Consider the following 24729-nt stretch of genomic DNA (forward strand, 5'->3'; position numbering starts at 1 on the left):
CTTGGCTACACATGGAAACGGCTTGAAAAAGACACTGTGGAGAATCTAGCTACCATTTATAGAAAGGGCCCTTGCTTGCTGTGCTTCTGGTGGAAAAGGGTTTGATTTCCAGATACATATAGTATCTGCTAGCCCTGGCCTCACAGCAGAGTGTAGTTGTATCGACTGTTGAGTCCATCCCTATGGTATATGAAGGCGTGTCGGTCTCAGCGTTCACAGATCTTCATCCCAAACCCTGTTGGGACAACCAACTGTTTCTGTCCACCCAGGGACGTTGCCCCACACACAGTGGACTGTCCTTAGGGCTCAAAGTTCAACCACAATTAAAAAGCCATGTTTCTGCTGAATAGATGACTCCTGTTGGAAAGTCAACTTCAGTGAAGCTCAACGCATGTTCACATTTGAACACAAGTACCCTTATAGTAAACACAAGTGTTTGACTCATGTACCTTCAGTTTGAAACCTGATCTGACATGGCGCAATAAATCATCTATTTTCAAAGGCTCTATAATCCATCCATATTCACAATCCACTGAGGTACTTCAAATTGTTTTCTTCATATGCAGTTCCTTTCCATCCAGACACACACATAACATACATGTACACACATCCACAAGGACAAGTCTGTACCATCATCCATCAAATATAGTTAATGACTAACCCCAATATTTCCCCCAAAAACACATGACTGGTCTGGACCCATCTAGACTGGTCCCAAATCTGTTTGCGTCATCTTGGCAACGCCTATGCCCTCTGTCCACTCCAAGCTATCATAGGAGTTGGGCAGATGGGCAGCACAAACAGATCTGGGACCAGGCTAGGACCCAGCAGCCTCACAGAAGAACCGGTTATATCCCCAGAGTAATCTAGTCTTTGTGTTGTCGGACACTCTTCAATTCCCTGTTCATTTCTCCATTACCTCGTATCAGTCATGACCGCTCCCACCCCCCACACCCCATTATGACATCATCCATAACCACAGAAACGAGACCAAACATGATGAAAACCACCCAGGATATGGGGCCAAGTCTCCAGAACAAAGACATGAGACAGTGCTTCTGAAAATAAATAAACCTATATTTCTGGTGGCCTTCATCAGAGTCAGCAGTGGCATGCAATAGAAACAAATATCCTTCATTTCATTAGCACCCAGGTGTATTTCACAAAGCTGGATCACAAAATAGTTCCTGCTTATTGAAATACCACCCTGAACACATACGGCCAACCAGTGTTATACCTCAGCTGGTGGCAGGCCTCTGGTTTGATGTCAGAGAAACACCGGAACTTGGCCCATAGAAATAGAATCCTTAGAAATGATGAAGGCCCTCAGCAATTTGAGGGCCTTCTAGGGATTCTAAGATTTTTTGCTCTCTAGAGTAAATCAAACAGTTTGAAGCACAAAGCAAAGCAGACTTTGAGTGAGTGACAGGTTCAGGGTCATCATTATAGGATACTGGTCTAGTCAAGTGCAGTTTGTCATCAGTAATTCAGACCAATATTAGTCAAGGGGAATATCAGTCAGTTAAACATCTATACCAGGGCTCTCCAACCCTGTTCCTGGAGAGCTACTGTCCTGTAGGTTTTCACTCCAACCCTAATCTAGCACACCTGATTCTAATAATTCGCTGGTTGATAAACTGAACCAGGTTAGTTAGAACTGGGATTGGAGCAATAACCTACAGCAGGGCAGCTCTCCAGGAACAGGGTTGGGGACCCCTGATCTATACTAATCCTAAACAGTCTGTAGTAGAACATCTCCAGTGTAAACTGAATCAGCTAGGTCCCCATCTGAAAATATTGCGCATGTGCAATGAATACAGTAGTTTTGGCTTCAGTAAAATGGACCATGGCTAACAAGTTGTCACTGTTCATTCTACCCAAATAGCTGGTCCAGAGGCTTCAGTGAACCAGCCTAATCAAGGTAGTGGCCTTCTGGGACTGTTGGTGTGTAACCTAACATGGCACATTGTTTTGGCATGAGAGAGAGAGGTGTAAAATTCCAGTGCGAGTCAGTCTGTGATTGATATGACTGTGGTGTCAGTGTCCTTTGCCACCCATTCAAAAGGTATCATGTTTGAGGATTCAGTGGTATCAGTCCAGTGTATCAAACAGTAGTGTTGTATTTGCAGTGGTGTTGAATGGCAAATAGAGGCAAGAGAGGCGTTGTGTTACAGTGTAAGGGTTAAAGTAGTGTTGTGTTGCAGTGTTGTGTACAGCAGTGATGTGACTGACAGACCTTGAATAACATTGTGGAGCAGTGTGTGTGACCATTAGTGTTGAGTCTTCACTGTGTGTGTGTGTGTGTGTGTCTCTCTCTACTTCCCTCAGTGGTGTGTCTCCAGTTCCACCACTGTCCACTCGCCCTGGGGGGACTGGCCGGGGGCCTCCGGGGAGAAGCTGCTGACCGACGTGACCGTGGCTGAGGGAGGGGTGAGGGGGGGCAGCAGGTTGGGCCACAGGCTGGCCTCCAGGGGGCTCAGGGTGCCCCCTCTGCCCCCGGGAAGCAGGAGCAGGGAGGAGCAGCCGTTGCCCGTCAGCAGCAGGGTTTGGTTGATCAGCTGCTGGACAATATCAATTTTCTTCCCCCAGTCCAGGTCCAGGGGAGGTGGGCATTCTGGGGAGACGGGGGCTGAGGAGGCATCCTGGGACTCTCCCTGCTCGGGGGAGTCTGGAGAGGGACTGAGAGTGGAGGTGGACTTGCTATCGGCTCCGTCCTCGTCCAATACCTCTCGACGGTCGCTGTTACCGTCAACCTCTTTCTCCAGCGGTGCTTCTTCCTGTTGCTCGAGCTGGACATGAACCACGATTTCCTTCCCCTCTTCTTCATCACTCTCCAAGGCTTCATAAATGGTATGGAGACCAGAGGAGGGCGAAAGCAGCACTGTTGCCTGACCTTTTTGGGGCTGCTGTTGTTGCGGTGACGTCTGCTGCGTCTGCTCCTCCAGCTCCTGCTGCCACTGCATGATCTGCTGTCTCTGCTTCAGCTCCTCCTGCTGCTGCTGCAGCTGAAGGAGGTCCCGCCGCTGCCTCTCCAGCTCCTCCCTCCTCAGATTCTCCTCCTGCTGCTCCGCCTCCTTTTTCTTCATCTCCTCTCTCTTCTTCCTCGACTCTTCGTCCTTTTCTTCTTTGGGTTTGCCCTGCTGTTCTCTGCGTTGCTGCATCTCTAGTAGTTGTTGCTGGTGCCGTTCCAGTCTGCGGAGCTGGGGGCTGGCCTGCAGGCGAGGGCTCCGGGGGGGCAGGTCAGCACAGGTCAGCCTGGGTGGGGTCAAGAGGTCACAGTGGGGCTTGGGGTCGTGGTGGTGGTCGCGGCGGTAGTGTGGCTGGGGGAGTGCGTTGAGCCCTGCGAGGAGGAAGTGGAGATCACCCGGCAGGCGGCGTGTTAGAAAGAGGGAAAGACGGACAAGTGAGAGAGAGCGGTGCAGTGTGGGTGAGAGCAGAGAACAGAGACTGTGGGTATTGTAGTCTACCAAGGAGACTTTAGTAGGAGGAGTTTAAGACTGATGTAGTGTCCTGGTATTCTACACACAGTAAATATGTAGCTTCGAGAGATTGTAATTTTGGTGAAAAGTGATGTATTGTGTATCGTCACAGGCAACTTACAAATATTATATTGTACAGGTAACTGCCAAAATAAAGGAAACACCAATGTCTTAATATGGCGTTGGGCCACCACGAGCCAGAACAGCTTCAATGCAACTTGGCATAGATTCTACAAGTGTCGAACTCTATTGGAGGGATGCGACACCATTCGTCCACGAGAAATTACATTTTTGATGTTTTGTTGACGGTGGTGGAAAATCTCAGGCGCCACTCCAGAATCTCCCATAAATGTTCAATTGGGTTGAGATCTGGTGACAGAAGGCCATGGCCTTTGGTTTACATAGTTTTCATGCTCATCAAACCATTCAGTGACCACTCGTGCCCTGTGGGGGGTATTGTCATCCTATGGGGGGGCATAGCCATGGTAGCCAAAATAATAGCTAACCCAGCATATTTATACATGGCTTAAGCATGATGGGATGTTAATTGTTTAACTCAGGAACCACACCTGTGTGGAAGCACCTGCTTCAATATACTTTGCAACCCTCATTTACTCGTTTCCATTATTTTGGCAGTAGATATTCATAAATTTCTGGCATAGGGGCTGTTTGAACGCTAAATTGACAATTGTAGCTGGGCTTAATGGTTTAGGAGAGCCAAGGTGTGTCAATAGACGTCTACTGAACCCAGGAACTACCTCCTCACTCACATGATATCATGGGCAAGGTGTGCAACATTGACAGCCTGAAAAGCAAAGCGTGTAAAAAGAGGTGGGGACAGGGGTGAAGTGAAGCAATGGGAGCACAGGAGAAATGGTGACAGCGGGGAGAGGTGGGAGGGGTGGAGCATTGGTTGGAGATGTTGAAGCAGAGAGCAAATATAGCTATTTCATTAACCTTTTCAAAATATGACTTCCCAAACAAAATATGCTGATAGTATTTCTTTTGTGCAAAGGTTTTGTGCAATAAAGCAGCCCAACTTCCTGTATATGCAGTAACTACCAACTATAGTCTTGTAATATAAAAATAAAGAAAAGCTTGTGAGCAAACAACCATTTCCTTCCGTCCCCGTGGGGAGCTGGTGAGTAGGTGAAACACATGCAAGACAAGACCTTTCACCATGCATCAGTACATAAAGACAGCAGCACCACATGTGAACTGGACAGCTTCCCAAATGGCACCATATTTGACCAGGGCCCATGCATTATTTAGGGTGCCATTTGGGACCAAGCCCTCAACAAACCAAAGCCAATGAGTGTCAGTCAGTCAGTGACATGCAAACAAGGCGTCCCAAGTGTAAAGTAGTTCAACAGTGCGGTTAAATGGTGTGCGGTGGACATGCACTTGTAGATACAACAGTGATCTCAAACAATGCAGAGGCCAGGCAGAACGGAAACAAAAAAGGCAAAACACACATTACTAGAGGAAAAGAAAAAACACTGGTGGATATCCTCTCTTCTGTTTGGATGATGGTGAACCTTCTTGATGTTGTTTCTCAGTTCGTTTGGTGATGGAGGGATCCAGCTGACCAAGGAAGGGTCACTCCACCAGGTCTTACATAGCGGGGGGACACAGAAGGTAGGGGGAGAAGGAGCAGAGGGGAGGTGGGGAGTTTGATTGACATCCTCCATGTCTCTGTTGAGTCCTATTCTGGATGGTGGGAGTAGGGTGAAGAGTGTATGTGTTTATAGGCATGTGAGGATGTAGGTATGAATGCTTCCTTGCTGGGAGACCATTAGTGCTTTTGAATCCATATGCCCCACAGGTACAGTGAGGGAAAAAAGTATTTGATCCCCTGCTGATTTCGTACGTTTGCCCACTGACAAAGAAATTATCAGTCTATAATTTTAATGGTAGGTTTATTTGAACAGTGAGAGACAGAACAACAAAAACACATGTCAAATGTTATGAATTGATTTGCATTTTAAATGAGGGAAATAAGTATTTGACCCCCTCTCAATCAGAAAGATTTCTGGCTCCCAGGTGTCTTTTATACAGTTAACGAGCTGAGATTAGGAGCACACTCTTAAAGGGAGTGCTCCTAATCTCAGCTTGTTACCTGTATAAAAGACACCTGTCCACAGAAGCAATCAATCAGATTCCAAACTCTCCACCATGGCCAAGACCAAAGAGTTCTCCAAGGATGTCAGGGACAAAGATTGTAGACCTACACAAGGCTGGAATGGGCTACAAGACCATCGGCAAGCAGCTTGCTGAGAAGGTGACAACAGTTGGTGCGATTATTCGCAAATGGAAGAAACACAAAAGACTGTCAATCTCCCTCGGCCTGGGGCTCCATGCAAGATCTCACCTCGTGAAGTTGCATTGATCATGAGAACGGTGAGGAATCAGCCCAGAACTACACGGGAGGATCTTGTCAATGATCTCAAGGCAGCTGGGACCATAGTCACCAAGAAAACAATTGGTAACACACTACGCCGTGAAGGACTGAAATCCTGCAGCGCCCGCAAGGTCCCCCTGCTCAAGAAAGCACATATACAGGCCCGTCTGAAGTATGCCAATGAACATCTGAATTATTCAGAGGAGAACTGGGTGAAAGTGTTGTGGTCAGATGAGACCAAAATGGAGCTCTTTGGCATCAACTCAACTCGCCGTGTTTGGAGGAGGAATGCTGCCTATAACCCCAAGAACACCATCCCCACCGTCAAACATGGAGGTGGAAACATTATGCTAAGGGGGTGTTTTTCTGCTAAGGGGACAGGACAACTTCACCGCATCAAAGGGACGATGGACGGGGCCCATGTACCATCAAATCCTGGGTGAGAACCTCCTTCCCTCAGCCAGGGCATTGAAAATGGGTCGTGGATGGGTATTCCAGCATGACAATGACCCAAAACACACGGCCATAGGAGTGGCTCAAGAAGAAGCACATTAAGGTCCTGGAGTGGCCTAGCCAGTCTCCAGACCTTAATCCCATAGAAAATCTGTGGAGGGAGCTGAAGGTTTGAGTTGCCAAACATCAGCCTTGAAACCTTAATGACTTGGAGAAGATCTGCAAAGAGGAGTGGGTCAAAATCCCTCCTGAGATGTGTGCAAACCTGGTGGCCAACTACAAGAAACGTCTGACCTCTGATTGCCAACAAGGGTTTTGCCACCAAGTACTAAGTCATGTTTTGCAGATGGGTCAAATACTTATTTCCCTCATTAAAATGCAAATCAATTTATAACATTTTTGACATGCGTTTTTTCTGGATTTCTTTGTTGTTATTCTGTATCTCACTGTTCAAATAAACCTACCATTAAAATTATAGACTGATCATGTCTTTATCAGTGGGCAAACGTACAAAATCAGCAGGGGATCAAATACTTTTCCCCTCACTGAACATAATGTCTCCCACATAAGGTTGACACAAGCTCGACTTCTGTTATACGACTTAATATCTCTGATAAGTACAAATGTGCCATCCAACTCCCCAATCCCCACTTGAATAAAACTGTCCGGGAGAGAGGAGTCATGTTAAATATCTAATCTTTATTTAAAGCTTGGTAATGGTAAATACTCCAAAAGGACAAACGTAAGAAAGAGGGGGGGGGGGGGGGGCAGTCTAACCTTAAAGTGCAGAAGGAAAGGGGAGTGCTCGGGGGAGGGGAAGGAGGACAGATGTCAGTTTCTTAATGATGGAAAAGAGCAACAAAATACAATCAACATTCACCAGCATTTTCTTGTTCAGTAAAAAGTGTCGGATAAATACAAAGTTTAACATTTCATCCCACATTTTCTTTTGTTACGTTTCTTAAGAGCTGCTTCACAACAACCCAGTCAATCCAAATCAAACCATGCCAGTTCATGTTTCAGGATATGTTAATTAAAAAAAAGAAAATAATCACACATTCTAATAGTAATAGTAATAGCTATTGCACATACAGGAGTTTTAAGCCATATCCTCATAAGGTGATATCATACGAGGGAAGTGGCACTGCTGTATTTAAAGTCTTTCTTTCTTCCCTTCCCTTCTTCTACATTTTGATCACATCCACCCCAGTCGGAGAGATTGGAGACAAACAACGATGAAGGTGCGATAAAGGTGCGTTACTGGGTATGTAGGGAGGTGTGGTGGGGGTGGGGGCGGGACTATACGTTACCTGTGAGAGAGTTCTCAGTGTTTTCACATATAGTGGAGTAGTAGGGTGGTTGGGTGACACGGGGGCACTCCCCGGGCTGCTGGGGGGCCGCGAACAGCGCGGGGTCCAGGGGTTTCAGATCCCCCGTGTCCCCCAGCTCTGCCTCAAGCTTCCCACACAACATGTACTGCTGCTCCTCTGGGTTGGAGACTGGAAGGGAGTCTGCCAAGGCAGCCTGTTGCTGGGGCGGCGGCAGGGTCAGCTCCTGGATGAGCGACGGGTCCTTGGCTTCCTCAGGAAGCTCCTCCAGGGAGAAGATGCCAGGGCTCTTAGTGCAGCTCTCAGCCGTGGAGTGGGCATTGGAGTTGGACGCAGTCATGTCGTAGGCGTAGGATGCCGCCGAGTTGGCAGACTGGGGGGTGTCTCCGCCCTCTTCTGCGCCTCCGCTGGTCTCCTCCCCTTCCTCCAGGGCGGACAGGCAGCGCTGGGCGCCGGGCTTGCTGTCGAAAGTGGCGTTATGGATGCCCTGGCCCAGCTCGTCCAGCTGGGCCTCGCCCTCCGTGTCACTGGCCTCATCCTCCGTGGTGGAGGACGACGAGGGGTTGGACGTGGGTGCTGTGGCGGGGTCCCCTGGGACCTGGTCGGCTTGCAGGGCCTCTGCCTCCTCCCCCTCTCCGTCCCCTCTCTCCAGGTGAATGCCCAGGTCCTGGTCCTCCAGGTCAGGCTGGAGGGAGAGCACGGGGGCCAGGGCGGCAGGCGGGGTGTGGAGCTTCCCCCCCTCAGAGCGGGACTCCACCCCGGAGCTGCTGTTGTAGTCGCAGAGCTCCTCTGGGGTGCTGGTCTCGCTGCTGCTGTGGACAGCCAGCTCTGTAGCGCTTAGGGTGCTGGAGTGTGACATGCCACGGCCGGAGGCAGCTGTGGGGGACAGGGACTGCATCGGGGCTAGGGTGTCTTTCTCAAGTGGAGATGCAGGGGCAGGCTGGGGTGAGGGCTCTTGCAGGGCTGGAACAAATGGTGTGGCAGCCAGCTGCAGCCAGGGCTGAGAAGAGTGCCAGGTGGGTGTCTCCATATCGGCCTGCCAGGGGTCTGAGGGGCTGGTAGGGGTCTGCAGGGGGCCGGCTGAGGCAGCCTGGGGGTGCGGCTGGGCCCAGGGGTCACAAAAGGAGTTGGGGTTGGGTTGGTCCCACTGGGCAGCCAGGGCAGAGGGCAGCAGCGGGGCAGGCGGGGCTCGGTTCAGGTTGTCCAGTCTCTCATCCTCCGCAAAGTCATCCTCGTCTGCATTCCCGTAGCTCTCCAGCCCGCTCTCAGTCACCCCCTCACTGGCCATCTCCACATCATCATCCTCATCCTCGTCATGCCTTACTCTTCTCGGGTCATCCGCCCGTTCTGAACCCACCTCCATGTCACACACCCGGTCTCCATCGTCATCGTAGTCATCAAAATCATTGGTCGGGATGTCGGGCACCTTCTCGAAGTCAGGCGAGCCAGCCGAGGCAGACATGCCCTCCATGTCGATGGCGCCCTTCAGACTGGCGTCTCCTAGGTCATCCATGCTCTCTGTGCCCTCCAGGACACCCGGGGCGCTCAGCTCCGACGCCCCCTGCTGGCTGCAGCTCACCTCCTCAGAGTCCAGCTCCGATAGCAGTGCGCCGCCTGCACGCCACCCCGAGCCCGCAGGGCCGGCCGAGCCAGGCCTGGACTCTTCTGTGGGCTGGGTTCCGCTCATTTCTGACACGGACACCTGCTGGCTGGCCTCCCGCTCCTCGTCCTCCTCTTCGTCCATGTTGAGCTGGGCTTTCTCGGAGGCATCCGGAGGGCTGGGTATAGCCCTAGCCACTGCTGTGGGGATGTCCTGGGGTAAGGTCTGGTCTGGTGCTGGCTGTGTCGGGGCTGCTGGGGCAGTCTCTGGTCGTTCAGACCCCTCCTCCTGGGCAACAGTGACTAGTGAGCCCTGTGGTGCAGCAGGAGCCAGCCTGAGTGGGCTCTGTGGTGGAGATGGAAAAGTAGTATCCTGAGGAGTTGGGGCTGAAACCTCTTCTTGGAACTCCAGGGCCACTGCTGGCGAAGACGCTGGAGCTGGGACTTCTGAAGCTGCCACTTCTGGCTTTGCTGCGTCAGTCACGGCGACTGTTGCCGTGGCAGCTGCTGCTGTAGCAGCCACTGCTGCAGATGCTGTGGCTGCAGACTTGGGAGCTCCAGGTCTGGCAATGAAAGGCAGGACAGACTGGGTGGGTTTGGAGCCTCGTTTGACCGACTGGGGGGTGGTGCTGCCCACGGGCTTGTTGCTGGGGGAGACAGGGGGGGTCTTGCCCTGGGGCTGTCGGGTGGCAGTGGGCCGCGTGGTAGGAGGTGCTTTACGTGTGGGCAGGGGCTTGGGGTCCTGTGGTTTAGGGCGGGCTGGCTTGGTGTCTGCCACCTTGGTGGGAAGGGGCCTTTTGGAGGTGGCCTCGGGTCTGGAGGCTGCAGCCGCTTTAGGGGGGTCAGATTTGGTCGTTTTGGTAGCGGCGGATGTTGCCGGCTTTCTGGCTGCGGCAGTGGTTGCTGGTCTGCTGACATCTGTAACAGAGCAGAAATAATTAAAGACTACAACTAAAAATATAAAATGGTACCTTCTCAAGTTGATGTCGGCACCAATTGCTACCATTTCTAATATATTATTCAATACAACTAGATTCAAGTGGGTTTCATTCATGGTACAAAACAACTTGTAAGGCATGTGCACCTTTCTTGGCAGGGCCTGTAGGTTTGGGTGCCTGCGCTGTGGTAGTCCTGCCAGTAGAGGGGGCTGTGGTGCCGACTCTGGAAGCTGCAGGTCTGCTGGAGCCGGCAGCGGCTGGCTTGGATGTGCCAATTAACAGGCCAGTGTGACCAGTGGCAGACCTGGGGAAGAACAACATTTTCATTCATTTATTTAACCAGGTAGGTTATTGAGAACACATTCACGTCTACAATAACCTGACCAAGAGGGCGTAATGATACAGTACAGCAATAGCAGACATGTAATGTTAGCGGACACATTCAATCTCTCCCTATCCCAGTCTGCTGTCCCCACTTGCTTCAAGGATGTCCACCATTGTTCCTGTACCCAAGAAAGCGAAGGTAACTGAACTAAATCACTATCGCCCCGTAGCACTCACTTCTGTCATCATGAAGTGCTTTAGAGCCTAGCTAAGGACCATATCACGTTCACCTTACCAGACACCCTAGACCCAATTCAATTTGCATACCGCGCCGAACAGATCCATGGATAACGCAATCGTCATCGCACTGCACACTGCCCTATCCCATCTGGACTAGAGGAATACCTATGTAAGAATGCTGTTCACTGACTACAGCTCAGCCTTCAACACCATTGTACCCTCCAAGCTCATCACTAAGTTCAGGGCCCTGGGTCTGAACCAAGCCCTGTGCAACTAGGTCCTGGACTTACACAACCTTCGCCACCCTGATCCTCAAAATGGGGGCCCCACAAGGGTGCGTGCTCATCCCCCTCCTGTACTCCCTTCTTCACCCATGACTGCGTGGCCACACACGTCTCAAACTCAATCATCAAGTTTGCAGACGACAACAGTTGTAGGCCTGATTACCAACAACGATGAGACAGCGTACAGGGTGGAACGGTGCCAGGAAAATAACCTCTCCCTCAACGTCAACAAAACAAAGGAGCGGATTGTCGACTTCAGGAGACAGAGGGCGCATGCACCCATCCACATCAACGGGAGCGCAGTGGAGGGGGTGAAAAGCTTCAAGTTCCTCAGCGTGTACATCACTGACAACCTGAAATGGTCCATCCACACAGACCGTGTTGAAGGCGCAACAGCAATTCGCCTTGGCCCCTAAGACCCTCACGAACCTTCACAGATGCACCATTGAGAGCATCCTGTCGGGCTGTATCACCGCCTGGTACAGCAACTGCACCCTCCGCAACCGCAGGGCTCTCCAGAGGGTGGCGAGATCCACCCAACGCATCACCGGGGGCACACTGCCTACTCTCCAGGACATCTACAGCACCTGGTGTCACAGCAAGGCCAAGAAGATCACATTAAGGACCTCAGCCACCCGAGCCACAGTCTGTTCACCCCGCTACCATCTAGAAGGCGGAGACAGTGCAGGTGCATCAAAGCTGGGAACGAGAGACTGAAAAACAGCTTCTATCTCCAGGCCATCAGACTTAAATAGTCACCACTAGCTGGCCTCCGCCCAGTACCCTGCCCTGAACTTTAGTCACCGTTACTAGCCGGCTATCACCCAGTACTCAACCCTGCACCTTAGAGATTGCTGCCCCATGTACATAGTCATTGAACACTTTAATAATGTTTACATACTGTTTCACCCACTTCATGTGTATATACTGTATTCTAGTCAAGGATCATCCTATATAACTACTGCTGTACAAACCTTTTCTATTCATAATGTCTATACACACCATCATATACATTACAGACTGTGACATTGCGGTTCTAATGTCTCTATATTTCTTAATTCCTTTCATTTTATTTGGGGGATGTATTGTTAGGTATTACTGCACTGTTGGAGCTAGGAACAAGCATTCCGCTACTCCCGCATCTCTGCAAACTGTGTGTACACGACCATTCAAATTTGATTTGAATTTCACAATAGCAGAGATGTAATGTTAGCAGACAATAGCAGACATGGGATTTAAGAGTATGTTGTATGGCAAGACTAAACACATAACAATAAAAACAGACCCAATTTGCTTTAATATAAAATGAGTTCAGAGAAGACCCTCAAGGGCTAAATGGACACCATCTGCTGTTCACAAGAATGAATACCACTGACTGATTGTACACTGAGTGTACAAAACAATATTGAGCTGCAGACGCTTTTGCCCTCAGCCTCAATTCGTAGGGGCACCGACTCTACAAGGTATCGAAAGCTTTTCACAGGGATGCTGGCCCATGTTGACTCCAATGCTTCCCACAGTTGTGTCAAGTTGGCTGGATGTCCTTTCGGTAGTGGACCATTCGTGATACACACAGGAAACTGTTGAGTGTGAAAAACCCAGCAGTGTTGCAGTTCTTGACACACTCAAACCGGTGCACCTCGCACCTACTATCATACCCCGTTCAAAGGCACTTAAATCTTTTGTCTTGCCCATTCACCCTCTGAATGGCACACATACACAATCCATGTCTCAATTGTCTCAAGGCTTAAACATCCTTCTTTAACCTGTCTCCTCCCCTTCATCTACACTGATTGAAGTTGATTTAACAAGTGACATCAATAAGGGATCATAGCTTTCACCTGGTCAATAATGGAAAGAGCAGGTGTTCTTAATGTTTTGTACACTCAGTGTATGACTTTGGTTCAGTACCATACAATCAGCTGCCTAATGTACGCTAATAGGCTTGGGACTTTTCTATGATCAATTCACTCTAAACCTGAGAAAGTCAGCACTGGTTGTTCACCTGCTCACCATACAGTAAGCTAGAAGAGTAAATGGTTGTCAGACAACCTGTCCTTCACTACATAAAAGCAATTTCAAGAGGTAACAGAAAACCATTCATTGTCTGCCTGCAACGCATCGCTTAGTGATTTTCTAATCCCAGCCTAGTAGGGGAAGAGGAAAGGATGCAGGTAATGATGGAGTGGGAAAGAGTGATTGTGGAAAAATAACAGGATGTGGGGGAGGGTCGCACTCGCTGAGGGTTGAGAGTAGTACTTTTCCAAGGACAGAGAGGAGACTAATCGATGGGCTATTAAGCTCCCAGTCTACCCCTCAAATCTAAGGGGGTTAGAGGAGGTGGACATGAGCCACTGATCCATTAAAACGCTCCCTCTTCTTAACCGTGGAGCTCAACCTTCCCAAGACTCCTGGGTTGTGTTCAGTAGGCACAAAACTGAACAGAACAGTAGGTAATATACTTGTCTAATAACAACTTGTCTAATAATAAACACAAAATGTTCCTTTTGTTGCAAAACCTTTTCCATTGCGAACATGTAATGAACATGACCCTGGGCAATCCTTAATCTTTTGGAGCATGACCTTCCCAAGCCTCCTACTGCCCTCCACTTCCCTTATCCCTCTAGTCTACTGTCTGACCTGAAGAACCAAGTGGTCTTGTTGTGGCAGGTGACTGTATAGCCATATGCTTAATCAGCCCCTAACAGAGTCGCAGTCAGTTTCTAAATTACCCCTCTCCTGGCTGAGGTAATGGATTTGGAGAGGGTAAGCTGATCCTAGATCTGCCATTTGTAACAGCTCGTTCACATTAGCAGGTGCCATACGTACGTATACAGAGCAATGCTTGGATACATGTGATACTGGTGTGTGCAATCTACATGTACAGACTGGTGTGAGGCATTCACATTGACAGGCTTGTGCGAGGAGTTGTAACCCATGCTACAAAGCGCTACAGTAACCTACATTCAAAACAGTTGCTTATATGGGCAATTCATATGATTAGCCTAAGGCTATACTACGCTACCAGAGTTCTTCTGCACACACAAGAACCAGGTGTAATGAAACAATGGCAGCACTGTATTTGTGCAAATCAATGCTTTCCATATCATTTCTATGACTACAGAACCGATTCATACATACACAGCATCTAAAACAAAAAGGATAAGAAACAAAGGATCTGACCGTTTTAAGGCATTGTTGTGATTCATCGTCAATTACCCCAATATCCGTCATGCTGTTTTGCTGTTCTTTTGATTGGTTCGCCATGGTATGACACAGCCGACAACATAGATTAATTCACAATGACAAACTTATGGACGTACGAGGGGCCTGAAGTGGTCTGGCCGTGCATGCCTGGTCACACAAATGTCTTCCCAACAATGGCCATTTGTTTCCATTTGTTAGCAGGATCAAATAAAGGCTGGCGACTCAAAGGCCTTTAAGTATTGCCATTATTATACAGTAATAGGGTGCGTCGATGGGACAGAGGGAGCAGAACCTTGATTGTATGGTAAAGTGCAGCGAAAAAAGAGACAACTGTCATGCTGTACCTTCAGATGACATGAGGCATTAGTTGAAGACAGGCGGGCGGGGTGAGCCGCGTTAGACGAAACGGCATTAAATGAGGGAGGAAAAGGAAGGAAATAAGAGGTTGATGGAAATAAATGACAAACTGAGGTACGCAGTGATGAGTGAGCGAGCGACAGATGGAGAGAACGACATGATGGAAAAAAGAGGGAGAGAATGGACAGATCACGAAAAGCACATGGAGGCAATTTGCCTTCGTATCTGGGTGAGTTCCGCGTAGGGAACGTGAAACGACAGGAGCACTAAATTAAGGTGGGGGAAATGGGGAGAGAGCGCAATTGCTTCTGAAAGGAAGGAGGGAGAGATGGAGTGGAGGGGGGGGTGAGGCGAGGTCAGTCATCTGTGCTTAAAGCGTTAACCTCACATAACCCTCCATCTTGTCTTCACAGAGAGACAAAGCCCAGTGGAGTCCATACAGTATTAACTGCTTGGGTGGCACAGTAGTTCAGCTGCTTTGGTATATTTGTTGTGGCAACAAGGGACTGGTTAGTGTCAACAAGGGATTCAAAGTATATACTTGGTTGATACACCTTAGTGGTGCAATAGATTCACAGCCGGTTTGAGGATACAATAACTGACCAGGTGTATTCAAGACGTCGCCAACCTATTAAAGCTTTGCCATAAAAACAGAGGCTTCATTTCAAAGCTTAGAAAGTATTATTCATGCACAACACTCAAGCCTTTTTCTACAATAATATGTCCGCTTACTCTGCTTTTGAATGAGGAATTCAATGGCAATTAACAATATTTATCAATGTTATGTGACGACAGCATCAATAATACAATAGGCTGTGTAACATCTGTTGAGTAAGAGCGAAAGTGTTGCCAGGATAGTTTCATTTGAGTCTCCCCCTCTCACCCCTCCCCCTTCTTCCAATGTCAAACACAGCCAGGAAGCCAGACTCCCTTGGCACCGCAAGTTGATACATAAAAAATGCAGTTTTTAATCAAGCAGAGAGAGATAGAGCCCCGGAGGTACACTTTATCCCTATTGGAGGACGACCATCTTCCCTGTCAGAGTTTCTCCTCTCCCCCTCTTCTCTCCAGGGCCACCTTCTAGCTGATGGAACGTTGCCTCTGACAGTGCCCTGTTTGGCTTGTGAGCCGTCCAAAAACAGCCCCCTCTTGTGCTGCTTATTGAGACAGGAGGCATTCCTGGGGCTTGTGTTGTCCCAGTGGCAATGAAGCATCCCATCACCACAAAGAACAAGAAGACCTAAAATCAGCTTTGTCTAGGTTTTAAATGAATTGCCTCTGCTGTGGAAACCCCTAGCAACAGATCCAGAGATGGGCCTTAAATGAAGTGCCTCTGCTGCTGTGGAAACCTCTAGCAACTGATCCAGACAGCCCATTTCCTGAGGCCTTAGCTACTATACTATCATAATGCTGGATGTGTTTAGTAACTCTATTCCCTGTCAAGACTGGGGCCGAAACTACATGGTTTCATCCCCAAAGGAAAGAGGGAGGCTGGGACAGGAAAATTGTGTGATTGCATTGCACAAGAGCTAGAGTGACAGTCAATTCTCTACTTTTAGTTATTCAACAACCCTCTTTGTTATAATGCATGTTTGAGTCAGACTGCAAGTCAAAAGGTATCTGACCTGCATAGACTGCCATCTAATATACTGAACAAAAATATAAAAACGCAACATACAACCATTTCAAAGATTTTACTGAGTTACAGTTTATATAAGGAAATCAGTCAATTGAAATAAATTCACCCACTGGGGAGCCAGGCCCCCCTCAGACGATCCCACAGGTGAAGAAGCTGGATGTGGAGGTCCTGGGCTGGCGTAGTTACACGTGGTCTGCAGTTGTGAGACCGATTGGACGTACTGTCAAATTCTCTAAAATGACGTTGGAGGCAGTGGTATAAAGTACTTAATTAAAAATACTTGAAAGTACTATTTACATAGTTTTGGGGGGATATCTGTACTTTACTATTTATATTTTTCACAACTTTTACTTCACTACATTCCTAAAGAAAATAATGTACTTTTTACTCCATACATTTTCCCTGACACCCAAAAGTACTAGTTTCATTTTGAATGCTTAGCAGGACAGGAAAATTGTCTAATTCACACACTTATCAAGAGAACATCCCTGGTGATCCCTACTGCCTCTGATCTGGCAGACTCACTAAAACGTATGCTTCGTTTGTAAATTATGGCTCTCTGTAAATTTAAAAAAAATAAGAAAATGGTGCCGTCTGGTTTGCTTAATGTAAGGGATTTGAAATGATTTATACTTTTACTTTTGATAAAGTATATTTTAGCAACTACATTTACTTTTGATACTTGCGTATATTTAAAACCAAATAATTTTAGACTTTTACTCAAGTAGGATTTTACTTGGTGACTTTTACTTGAGTCATTTTCTATTAAGGTATCTTTACTTTTACTCAAGAATGACACTTGGGTACTTTTTCCACCACTGGTTGGAGGCAGCTTATGGTAGAGACATTAACATTCAATTCTCTGGCAACAGCTCTGGTGGACATTCCTGCAGTCAGCATGCCAATTGCACTCTTCCTCAAAACTTGAGACATTGTGGCATTGTGTTGTGCAACAAAACTGCATATTTTAAAGTGTCCTTTTATTGTCCCCAGCACAAGGTGCACCTGTGTAATGATCATGCTGTTTAATCAGCTTCTTGATATGCCACACCTGTCAGGTGGATGATTACCTTGGCAACGGAGAAATGCTCACTAACAGGGATAAACACATTTGTGCACACAGTTTGAGAGAAATAAACGTTTTGTGCATATGGAAAATGTATGGGATCTTTTATTTCAGCTCATGGAACCAACACATTACATGTTGCGTTTATATTTTTGTTCAGTGTAGATCATATGAGGTGTAACTGCCATTTCATTACTGTGACCATTTTGACAGCATTCCCATATGGATGGCTCTCAACACAAATGATCCCATCTTACAAAACACCCTGGATTCCTCCCATTCTCAGAGAGAGTCTTAAGGCCCACCAAAATGACAGATGCGCTCAACGGGGAGGGAGGGGAGCAGCGGCAGGGTTTGGAAGGGGTGCTGGCTAAATCCCTGGTAGTGTACATAAACAGAAGGCAGTTGGGAGGAGTAAAGGAGGAGAGATGGAGGGATGGGGCGGACAAAAACAGACTGCTCAAACAGGACAAGGACACCGGCTCCGGATAGAAGAGAGAAGAGGAGGGAGGAGAGAATACAGATACATGGAATTAGAATCCCCCCCTTCGTTGCCATGGCACCCCCTACTGTGCCCAGACAGATAATCAAGCCATCCAGCTGTCTGTCTGACTGGTTGTGTGGCAATCAATCTTGATCACTTCTGATGAGAGATGCATTAGGGGATTGGTGGACTCATTCACCTGGGGTATGTTCAGTAGGGCACACAGTAGCAAAACATTTTGCAACAGAAATAAAATGTGTTTGTTACTGGACAAGTTCAGGTAGAACACCCCCCTTTCACAGTTTCTGCCCTACTGAACACAACCCAGCAGTGTGTGCCAGAAGCGTGGCACACGAGGCCAGGTGTTAAAACAGCTCTGCGATGCCTCAAGGTACCAGCACATCTGCTAATTTACAGTCGACAACAGCCCTTCTCTTTAATCCATTATCATAACTCACCTTGTCAGTTGCCACACTCCCCAATCCCCTTGCTTTTGTCAACTGTAGACAATCCCCTTGTTCTGAGGCTCCCATCCAATCTCACTCACCCTTGTTGCGACCCATTCGTCTAATACATTGATTTCAGCTTCTTATCCAGTACAATTTATTTCACCCCTTAGGGCAATTAAGATGAATAGTTAAGAAAACTCTATTTCTCTGCCAATGTGTAACTATGGCAACGTTCTATAGAACATTCCTTATGGGCCGTCTGACGGTTTATTGCAGGTGGTGAAACGGAACAGTAATGTTACGTTATATTCATTGATTTTATATATGAGCCCCGGGCCGTCTGCCCTGCTCATAGACTCATGACTAATGGAAGAGTGCAGCAGTCACAGCTCTGGCTGGGAGAGGCCTGTTCACTAGCTCTGGCTCACCCAGGGAGGCAGAAACAGGGCCCTGCATGGATGGAGAGACAGTCTGGCTGCCACTGCTCCTGACGTGAAACACAAGCAGCATGATCACACACACACAACCTGCTTCTACTGTCGTCAAACACTACTACCATTACCACTACTGTTGTCAAACACACACTGTATGTTCACACACACAGTGACCTGCTGCTTCTCCATGCCATTAAACAAATCCAAGAAAATCATCCCCCATCCACATGCCTGACCAGTGATCACACACAGAAAAAAAGCCTGATGTCATAATCTTCCAAAACAAGTGTCATTCACTCAGGGAAACTATCGTAACCACAATCCTGCAGCTGAAACCATCCCACATCTGCATCATTCAAAGGATAAGGACACATGCATTAATAAGACAGGCTCAGATTAAGTGCCAACCGAGGCAAAACAGGCAAAAATAGATCTCTACTCCACATGTCTAAGTGGTGCCAGTTTCAAGTCCAACACGTAGACCTGTCAAAACACCAGCTGAAAGAGACAACTCGTACTTGTCCTTAGTCTAACAAAAGAGGGGGTGGTGGTGAGTGGTAAGGTGAGTGTGTTCCCGGATTCAGAAATAACAAATTAAACTGGTTTGAGTCAGTTCACCATTTCATCTCATATAATAAAAGCAGAGCATTAGGGAAGAAGTGGGAGAAGAGAAATCTAATTGAAGCTAAGAGCTGAACAGTATGTCCTGTGGAGACCTGAGTGTGGAGTAATCTCGATTAACCCAGAACCAAAGTCTTGCGTAATTGGTCAGATGCTCGATTAAGTTCTGGGTCCATACGCGTTAAGAGAAGATAGCGGGTGAAGCAATGTTCTCTCTTTGCAGGTTACGGGCAAGTCTATGGGCCAAATGTCCCCTCCCAAAATACAAAAGATGCTAACACCTGCGAAATCGTGATTTGTCCTAAGCATGAACTAATGCTGCTCATTATCTCACGCTCCGTTGTATCATGACAGATCTATGCTACCATTTATGTTCACAGTCTGTCCACGAGAGATTAGGTGTGGAGCCATATAGTGGGTGTATCTCAAAAGTCTAATGCAACCTCCTCTCCATCAAGAGATGAGGTAGCCACTTTAGACCATTACATGTATTGAGACAGACCCGTAGTGTTGAGTGTGAGAGAGGGAGAGGCCAGAGCCCCAGTGAATAACCACCGCCTTGGGGGGAATAACCCATGTTATTCAGTAACACTGTGGTGCTGACTGGGGCAGTGTGAGAGAAGAGCACTGTCTCAGGTTTATTTCTGTTAGTGTGACTCAGAGTAGACTAGGTGTGCATCCCAAATGGCACCTTATTCCCTATGGGCCCTGGTCAAAAGTAGTGCACTATATAATATAGGGTGCCATTTGAGACAGTCAATAACAGACTGGCCGGCCTCACAATGGCCACTTTTCATCGACACGCCATTTCAGCTCCTCGCAAAACAAGTCGTTCACTGATCCGATTTGTCGAGTGATGCCTTTTGTGTGAAGCGGCTCCTCAGATCTTGGGTGATTGTATTAGGTGTTGTGTATGTGAGAAGTTGTTTTTGAACTATAAACAGTGCCTGGGTTTTTTTCCCCCCCTCTGAGTTCATTCAAATGCGCACTTGCCGGCCACAAATGTCACTGCCCGGTAAATCACTTTGCATGCCCGGTGCTGGTCACAAAATTTCACTGGCCTGTAAATCACTTTGCATGCCCGGTGTTGGTGCTGTCACGGAATAGGCTGCCTTACCTGGTTGTCTTGGAAACCGCCGTCCTATCGGGTTTGGCCGCGGCTGAAGTGCTGGAAGGCTTGGGGGCAGCAAGTCTGGGAGCTAGAGGACAGAGACAGAGAGGAAAAAGGAAAGTGGAATGAAGACGAGGACTGGGATGAAGGACTGGTCTAGTAGGAGTTGAGGAGAGCAAATGTTTCTGCAGCCAAGCACAGGTGGGTTTCGGTGAGCTCTAAAATGTAGGACAGTAACTAAAAACTCAACATGGGACAAAGGAAAACAAAAGTTGTGTGTCTAACCAAAGCATGATTAACAGGACTAAATACTCTGTAGTATGTTTGTGTGTGTATAGTCTTTGGTTCACCTCCTCACCTGTGGTTTTGGGTCTGGCCCCGGCCCCATTAATGGGCCCAGTTGGGGGAGGTCTCCTCGTTGGAGTGCCAGGCCCCGTCGCCGCAGTCCATGTAGCGTTGGTTGGCCTGGTAGCAGAGGTGGACCTGGGGGCTCCGACAGCCTTCCTGTCAGCCACCTTTGTTTGGGTCCTGACAGTGGAAGCGGCGGACGGCCCCACAGACCTCTTTGTGGCTGCAGCTGACGCCAGTGCTCCAGCTGTGGTTTTCTTTTTGTCCAGAGCTGCTTTCTTGGCCTGGTCACTGGCTGAGGGCTTTAATCCATTGGCCATGTGGCTTGGGGCCGTGCCTGGACGAGAGGTGCTGGGTCCTGACGCCGGACCTGTTGTGGTCTTGATACCAGCTGTGCTTTGCCACGGTTTAACCAAGCCCACGGTGGTTTTAGCCTTGGGTTTGGGGTCAGTTGCTGCCTTGCCATTGGCCCCATTGACCTCCTTGGACGCAGCGGATGCTGTGGGGTTTTCAGGCTGAGCTGTGGTGTTTCGGCTGTCTTCGGGCTGTGATGGAGGGGACGGGGAAGTTGCAGGGGCTGGCTGGGGGGCCATCTCGTCGGTGGCCATCCCCTGGGCAGAGGGCTCAGCTCCTACGGCTTCTGTGGGCTCCATGGCAACCCCATCCGGTTTCATCCCCCTGTAGGCCCGGCAACGGTCTCACTTACCGGATCCAGCTGCTCACAAACACACTGAACCCGGAGTGGAACCAACGTCTTCTCACCAACCTCTCGGATCTGGAGTGGAAAAGAGAAGAGAGATTCATAAATGTTGATGTTCAAATTGGTGTGGGAAAAAAAAACATGTTTAATCATAGAACTACAAATAACTCCTCACGTATATGATCAGAATAGCCACACATGAAACCATGCAGTCGTAGACTTGTAGCATTTAAAAAACATTAAAACCTACGGAAATGCCATGAGGCACATGGTCTCGCCGAGGAATTTGAAACTATTGGAAAAACAGGAAGAGAGAAGCCAACATGATGATTTGTTTCTAAAGTGCACAGTCACTCACTGTCTGATACCAATACAATGTGAGGATCACAGAGACTGAGAACAGAGACATTTACGATCCATGATTAAAAACTGGCATTGTCAGAGTACTATAAAAACTTTGACATGCAATAACTAGTGTACAGAAACCAAAATGTCCTCCAGCATATATGGAGAGTGAGGGAGAGCGAGTTGTGGATGGAGTGCTGAAAGACCGCAAGGCCTTGCAATCTCCTGACAGGCCACAGGAGAGAGAGAGAGTCTGGAAAACCAGGACCACATGTCCCATTTGTTAGTGATTCTGTTGTTCGGTGCTGCCAGCCCAGATGCTGACCACGATGACAGCCAGCGATTACTAAGAGTCAAACGCTGGTTATTGGAGGCCTCAAATGGACAATACTGTACGAGTAGAAACAGACAAATCCAGACGCTCTGGGGCTCATTAGCCTTACTGCAGCCCCTGGAACCCTGGCAGGCTGCCTTCCCCTGCCAACGTGGCCTGCTGCTCTTCCTCATCTACGTTCCACAACCCCCTCCTTCCCTTTCTATTACAAGCCCTCCCACCCACTCCTCTAGCTCCCCCTGTCCAACTGCCCCTCTACCCCAGCACCAACAACAATAGTTGATTTTTCTTCAGTATCCCCCTCACCCCCACCTTCCCTCACTCCTTTATTTTTTCTTAGACACTTGTATCTCTTTCAGCTACTCTACCCCCTCTATACGCTATATGATCGATTCTCAGTCAACAGACGGTCTGGGCAGAAATCTTTGTTTGGAGCTCAACAAAAAAGGCTTGGCAAGAGAGGAGGAAGAGAGAGAGAGGAGCACACACGAGAGAGAGAGAGAGATGGGGGGGAAGTGTGCAAGAGATGGAAGAGGAAGGGACTGGGAGAGCACAGTGACAGACAGAGACTTATGCAGAAGCCATCTGACTGAGGTCATCGTTAATAGTTTGATAAACTTCCATCAAGACAACTTTCCATAGAGGGGCTTTTCAGTGGAGTAGATAGAGAAACCTGTAGAGGCCAAGCAGCAACTAGACTCCCCCAGGGCTCTATTCAGTTACTTATTAACGTTGACACATACCATAGAGTGGAACACCTTGTCCCCAACTCTCCACACAATCCTCAGTTTGCTACTTATTCACTCATTTGAATGTTTACAGAGGAATTTCTTTCCTTCAAGACAGTTTGGCCTTGGCCTGTTTGTGAGCGACACGTGAGGCCTAACCACACATTAGCCCAGTCTATTGGAAAGGCAAATGAACAAAGAGACCACTTGTGGAGATCCTGTGGAACTAGTTGGGTCAGTTTGATAGCAGACAGACAATAGAACTAATACCAACACCCCTCCCCCAAAACACATGCACCCCTCTCTCAAAATCCCCCAATCTCTCTCCCTCCAAACCAATGGTCTGACCTCTATTTCAACCAGAGAGTACAAACAAAATGCCGTCACTGCAGTTATCCATGATTTATTTTCCTCTCCTCTTCCTTCTGGCTCCAACATCTTACATTTACATTTTAGTCATTTACATGACATTTTAGTCATTTAGCAGACACTCTTATCCAGAGCAACTTACAGTTAGTGAGTGCATACATTTTCATACTGGCCCCCCATGGGAAACGAACCCACAACCCTGGCGTTGTAAGCGCCATGCTCTACCAACTGAGCTACAGACGCTCTTATCCAGAGTGACTTACAGTTAGTGAGTGAGTGCATACATTTTCATACTGCAGGCAGACAGGATGTTCGCCGCCTCCTCCCTTTTCTGCGCTCCTATTACATATCTCCAGCACAGAGAGGGGCCAGTGAGGAGATAGAGGGGCCAGTGAGGAGAGAGAGGGGCCAAGCTTGCAGCCTTCAGTCAACTGAGCAGGGCTACGCCAGAGCTGCTAGCTATTCTTACAGATCTCTACATTATTCAATGATAGATAGATAGATATAATATCATACTTCAACTCTTGATGACCCAAGATGTTTTTGTGAAAGAGAATTTGTTATCAACTACTTGGCTGAATAAAGGTTGGTCAACTGCTCAGGGCTACGCTAGCCAAGCGCTGCCAGCTATTTTTAGAGATGTCCACTACATTATATCATGCTTCAACTCGATGACCCAAGATGTTTTTGTGAAACAGAATTTGTTATCAGTGACTTGGCTGAATCAAGTTTGGATTATTGCCGATGAGTTACAAACCAGTAGAGTTTCATCAATCAGCTAGTATATTGAGCACTTGGAAAAGCTCTATCCTAAATCAAATCCATTATCAAATCTAATTTGGGAAGGAAACATGGCTAAACTCCATTTACTAATTGGTCATCATCTCTTCACAATATCACAAGTTCAACTCAATACTCAGTTAGGTTAGGCTGCTGACCTAACCGCTAACGCCAGGGGCTGCTGACCTAACCGCTAACGCCAGGGGCTTACCAAAGTGCTGCCTGTATCGCATTCCCTACCACGAGCTGAGCCGACCTCTGGGTAGCTGGAGGCGGCATCACTAAAACCCTACACGCATATCAAGAGCTTTGTTGAACTGTAGCAAGGCGATTAGGGAGGGTATTAGAGACTCCTCTGCTTCAGAGCAGCTAGCTGTAGTATTTCCTATTGAAACTATTGCATCGTTCTTAAAACCACTCATCACCAAAATGTCCTTATGACACAAATTCTCTGGGAATTTCGGAGCGGCTTTCCATCCCTGGCATTCTTATCATAGACATGCAATTGGAATTATTCAAAGGGCAACACCCCCCAAAAAACGATAGAATAGATTGCACTGCCGATAGATATGAAAGGCTTCATGCATTTTTATGAAATAAAGAGCCATTGTACTCCCCTCCATCCATTTGCATAACAAATCAGTAAAAAAAAAAAAAGGGGCTAATACCATATTCAGGACACAGCATGCGTACTTTCCAGCTAGCGCTGCA

General features: G+C 47.9%; 1 protein-coding gene across 1 annotated transcript; it reads right to left on the reverse strand.

Moving 5' to 3' along the window:
• Positions 1-2239: 2239 nt before the first annotated feature.
• LOC311113656 (uncharacterized protein) lies at positions 2240-21529 on the reverse strand. Its single transcript, XM_084156931.1, has 5 exons — positions 20773-21529; positions 20421-20502; positions 10345-10502; positions 7644-10178; positions 2240-3340 (listed from the first exon to the last, which is right to left on the reverse strand). Exons 1-5 carry the CDS (start codon positions 21434-21436, stop codon positions 2325-2327), a joined length of 4455 nt encoding a protein of 1484 aa, XP_084013057.1. The 5' UTR covers positions 21437-21529; the 3' UTR covers positions 2240-2324.
• Between the last annotated feature and the right edge of the window lie 3200 nt (positions 21530-24729).

The sequence above is a fragment of the Coregonus lavaretus genome (assembly GCF_964263955.1).
Source record: "Coregonus lavaretus genome assembly, chromosome: 40".
NCBI classification, from domain to species: Eukaryota; Metazoa; Chordata; class Actinopteri; order Salmoniformes; family Salmonidae; genus Coregonus; species Coregonus lavaretus.

Excerpts from the sequence above, each read along its gene's own strand:
- LOC311113656 (XM_084156931.1), bottom strand. The coding sequence starts at position 21,436 with ATGAAACCGGATGGGGTTGCCATGGAGCCCACAGAAGCCGTAGGAGCT. Across the intron at positions 20,503-20,772 it reads GGCCAGACCCAAAACCACAG|CTCCCAGACTTGCTGCCCCC; the intron begins GTGAGGAGGTGA and ends TCTGTCCTCTAG. Across the intron at positions 10,503-20,420 it reads GCGGTTTCCAAGACAACCAG|GTCTGCCACTGGTCACACTG; the intron begins GTAAGGCAGCCT and ends GTTCTTCCCCAG.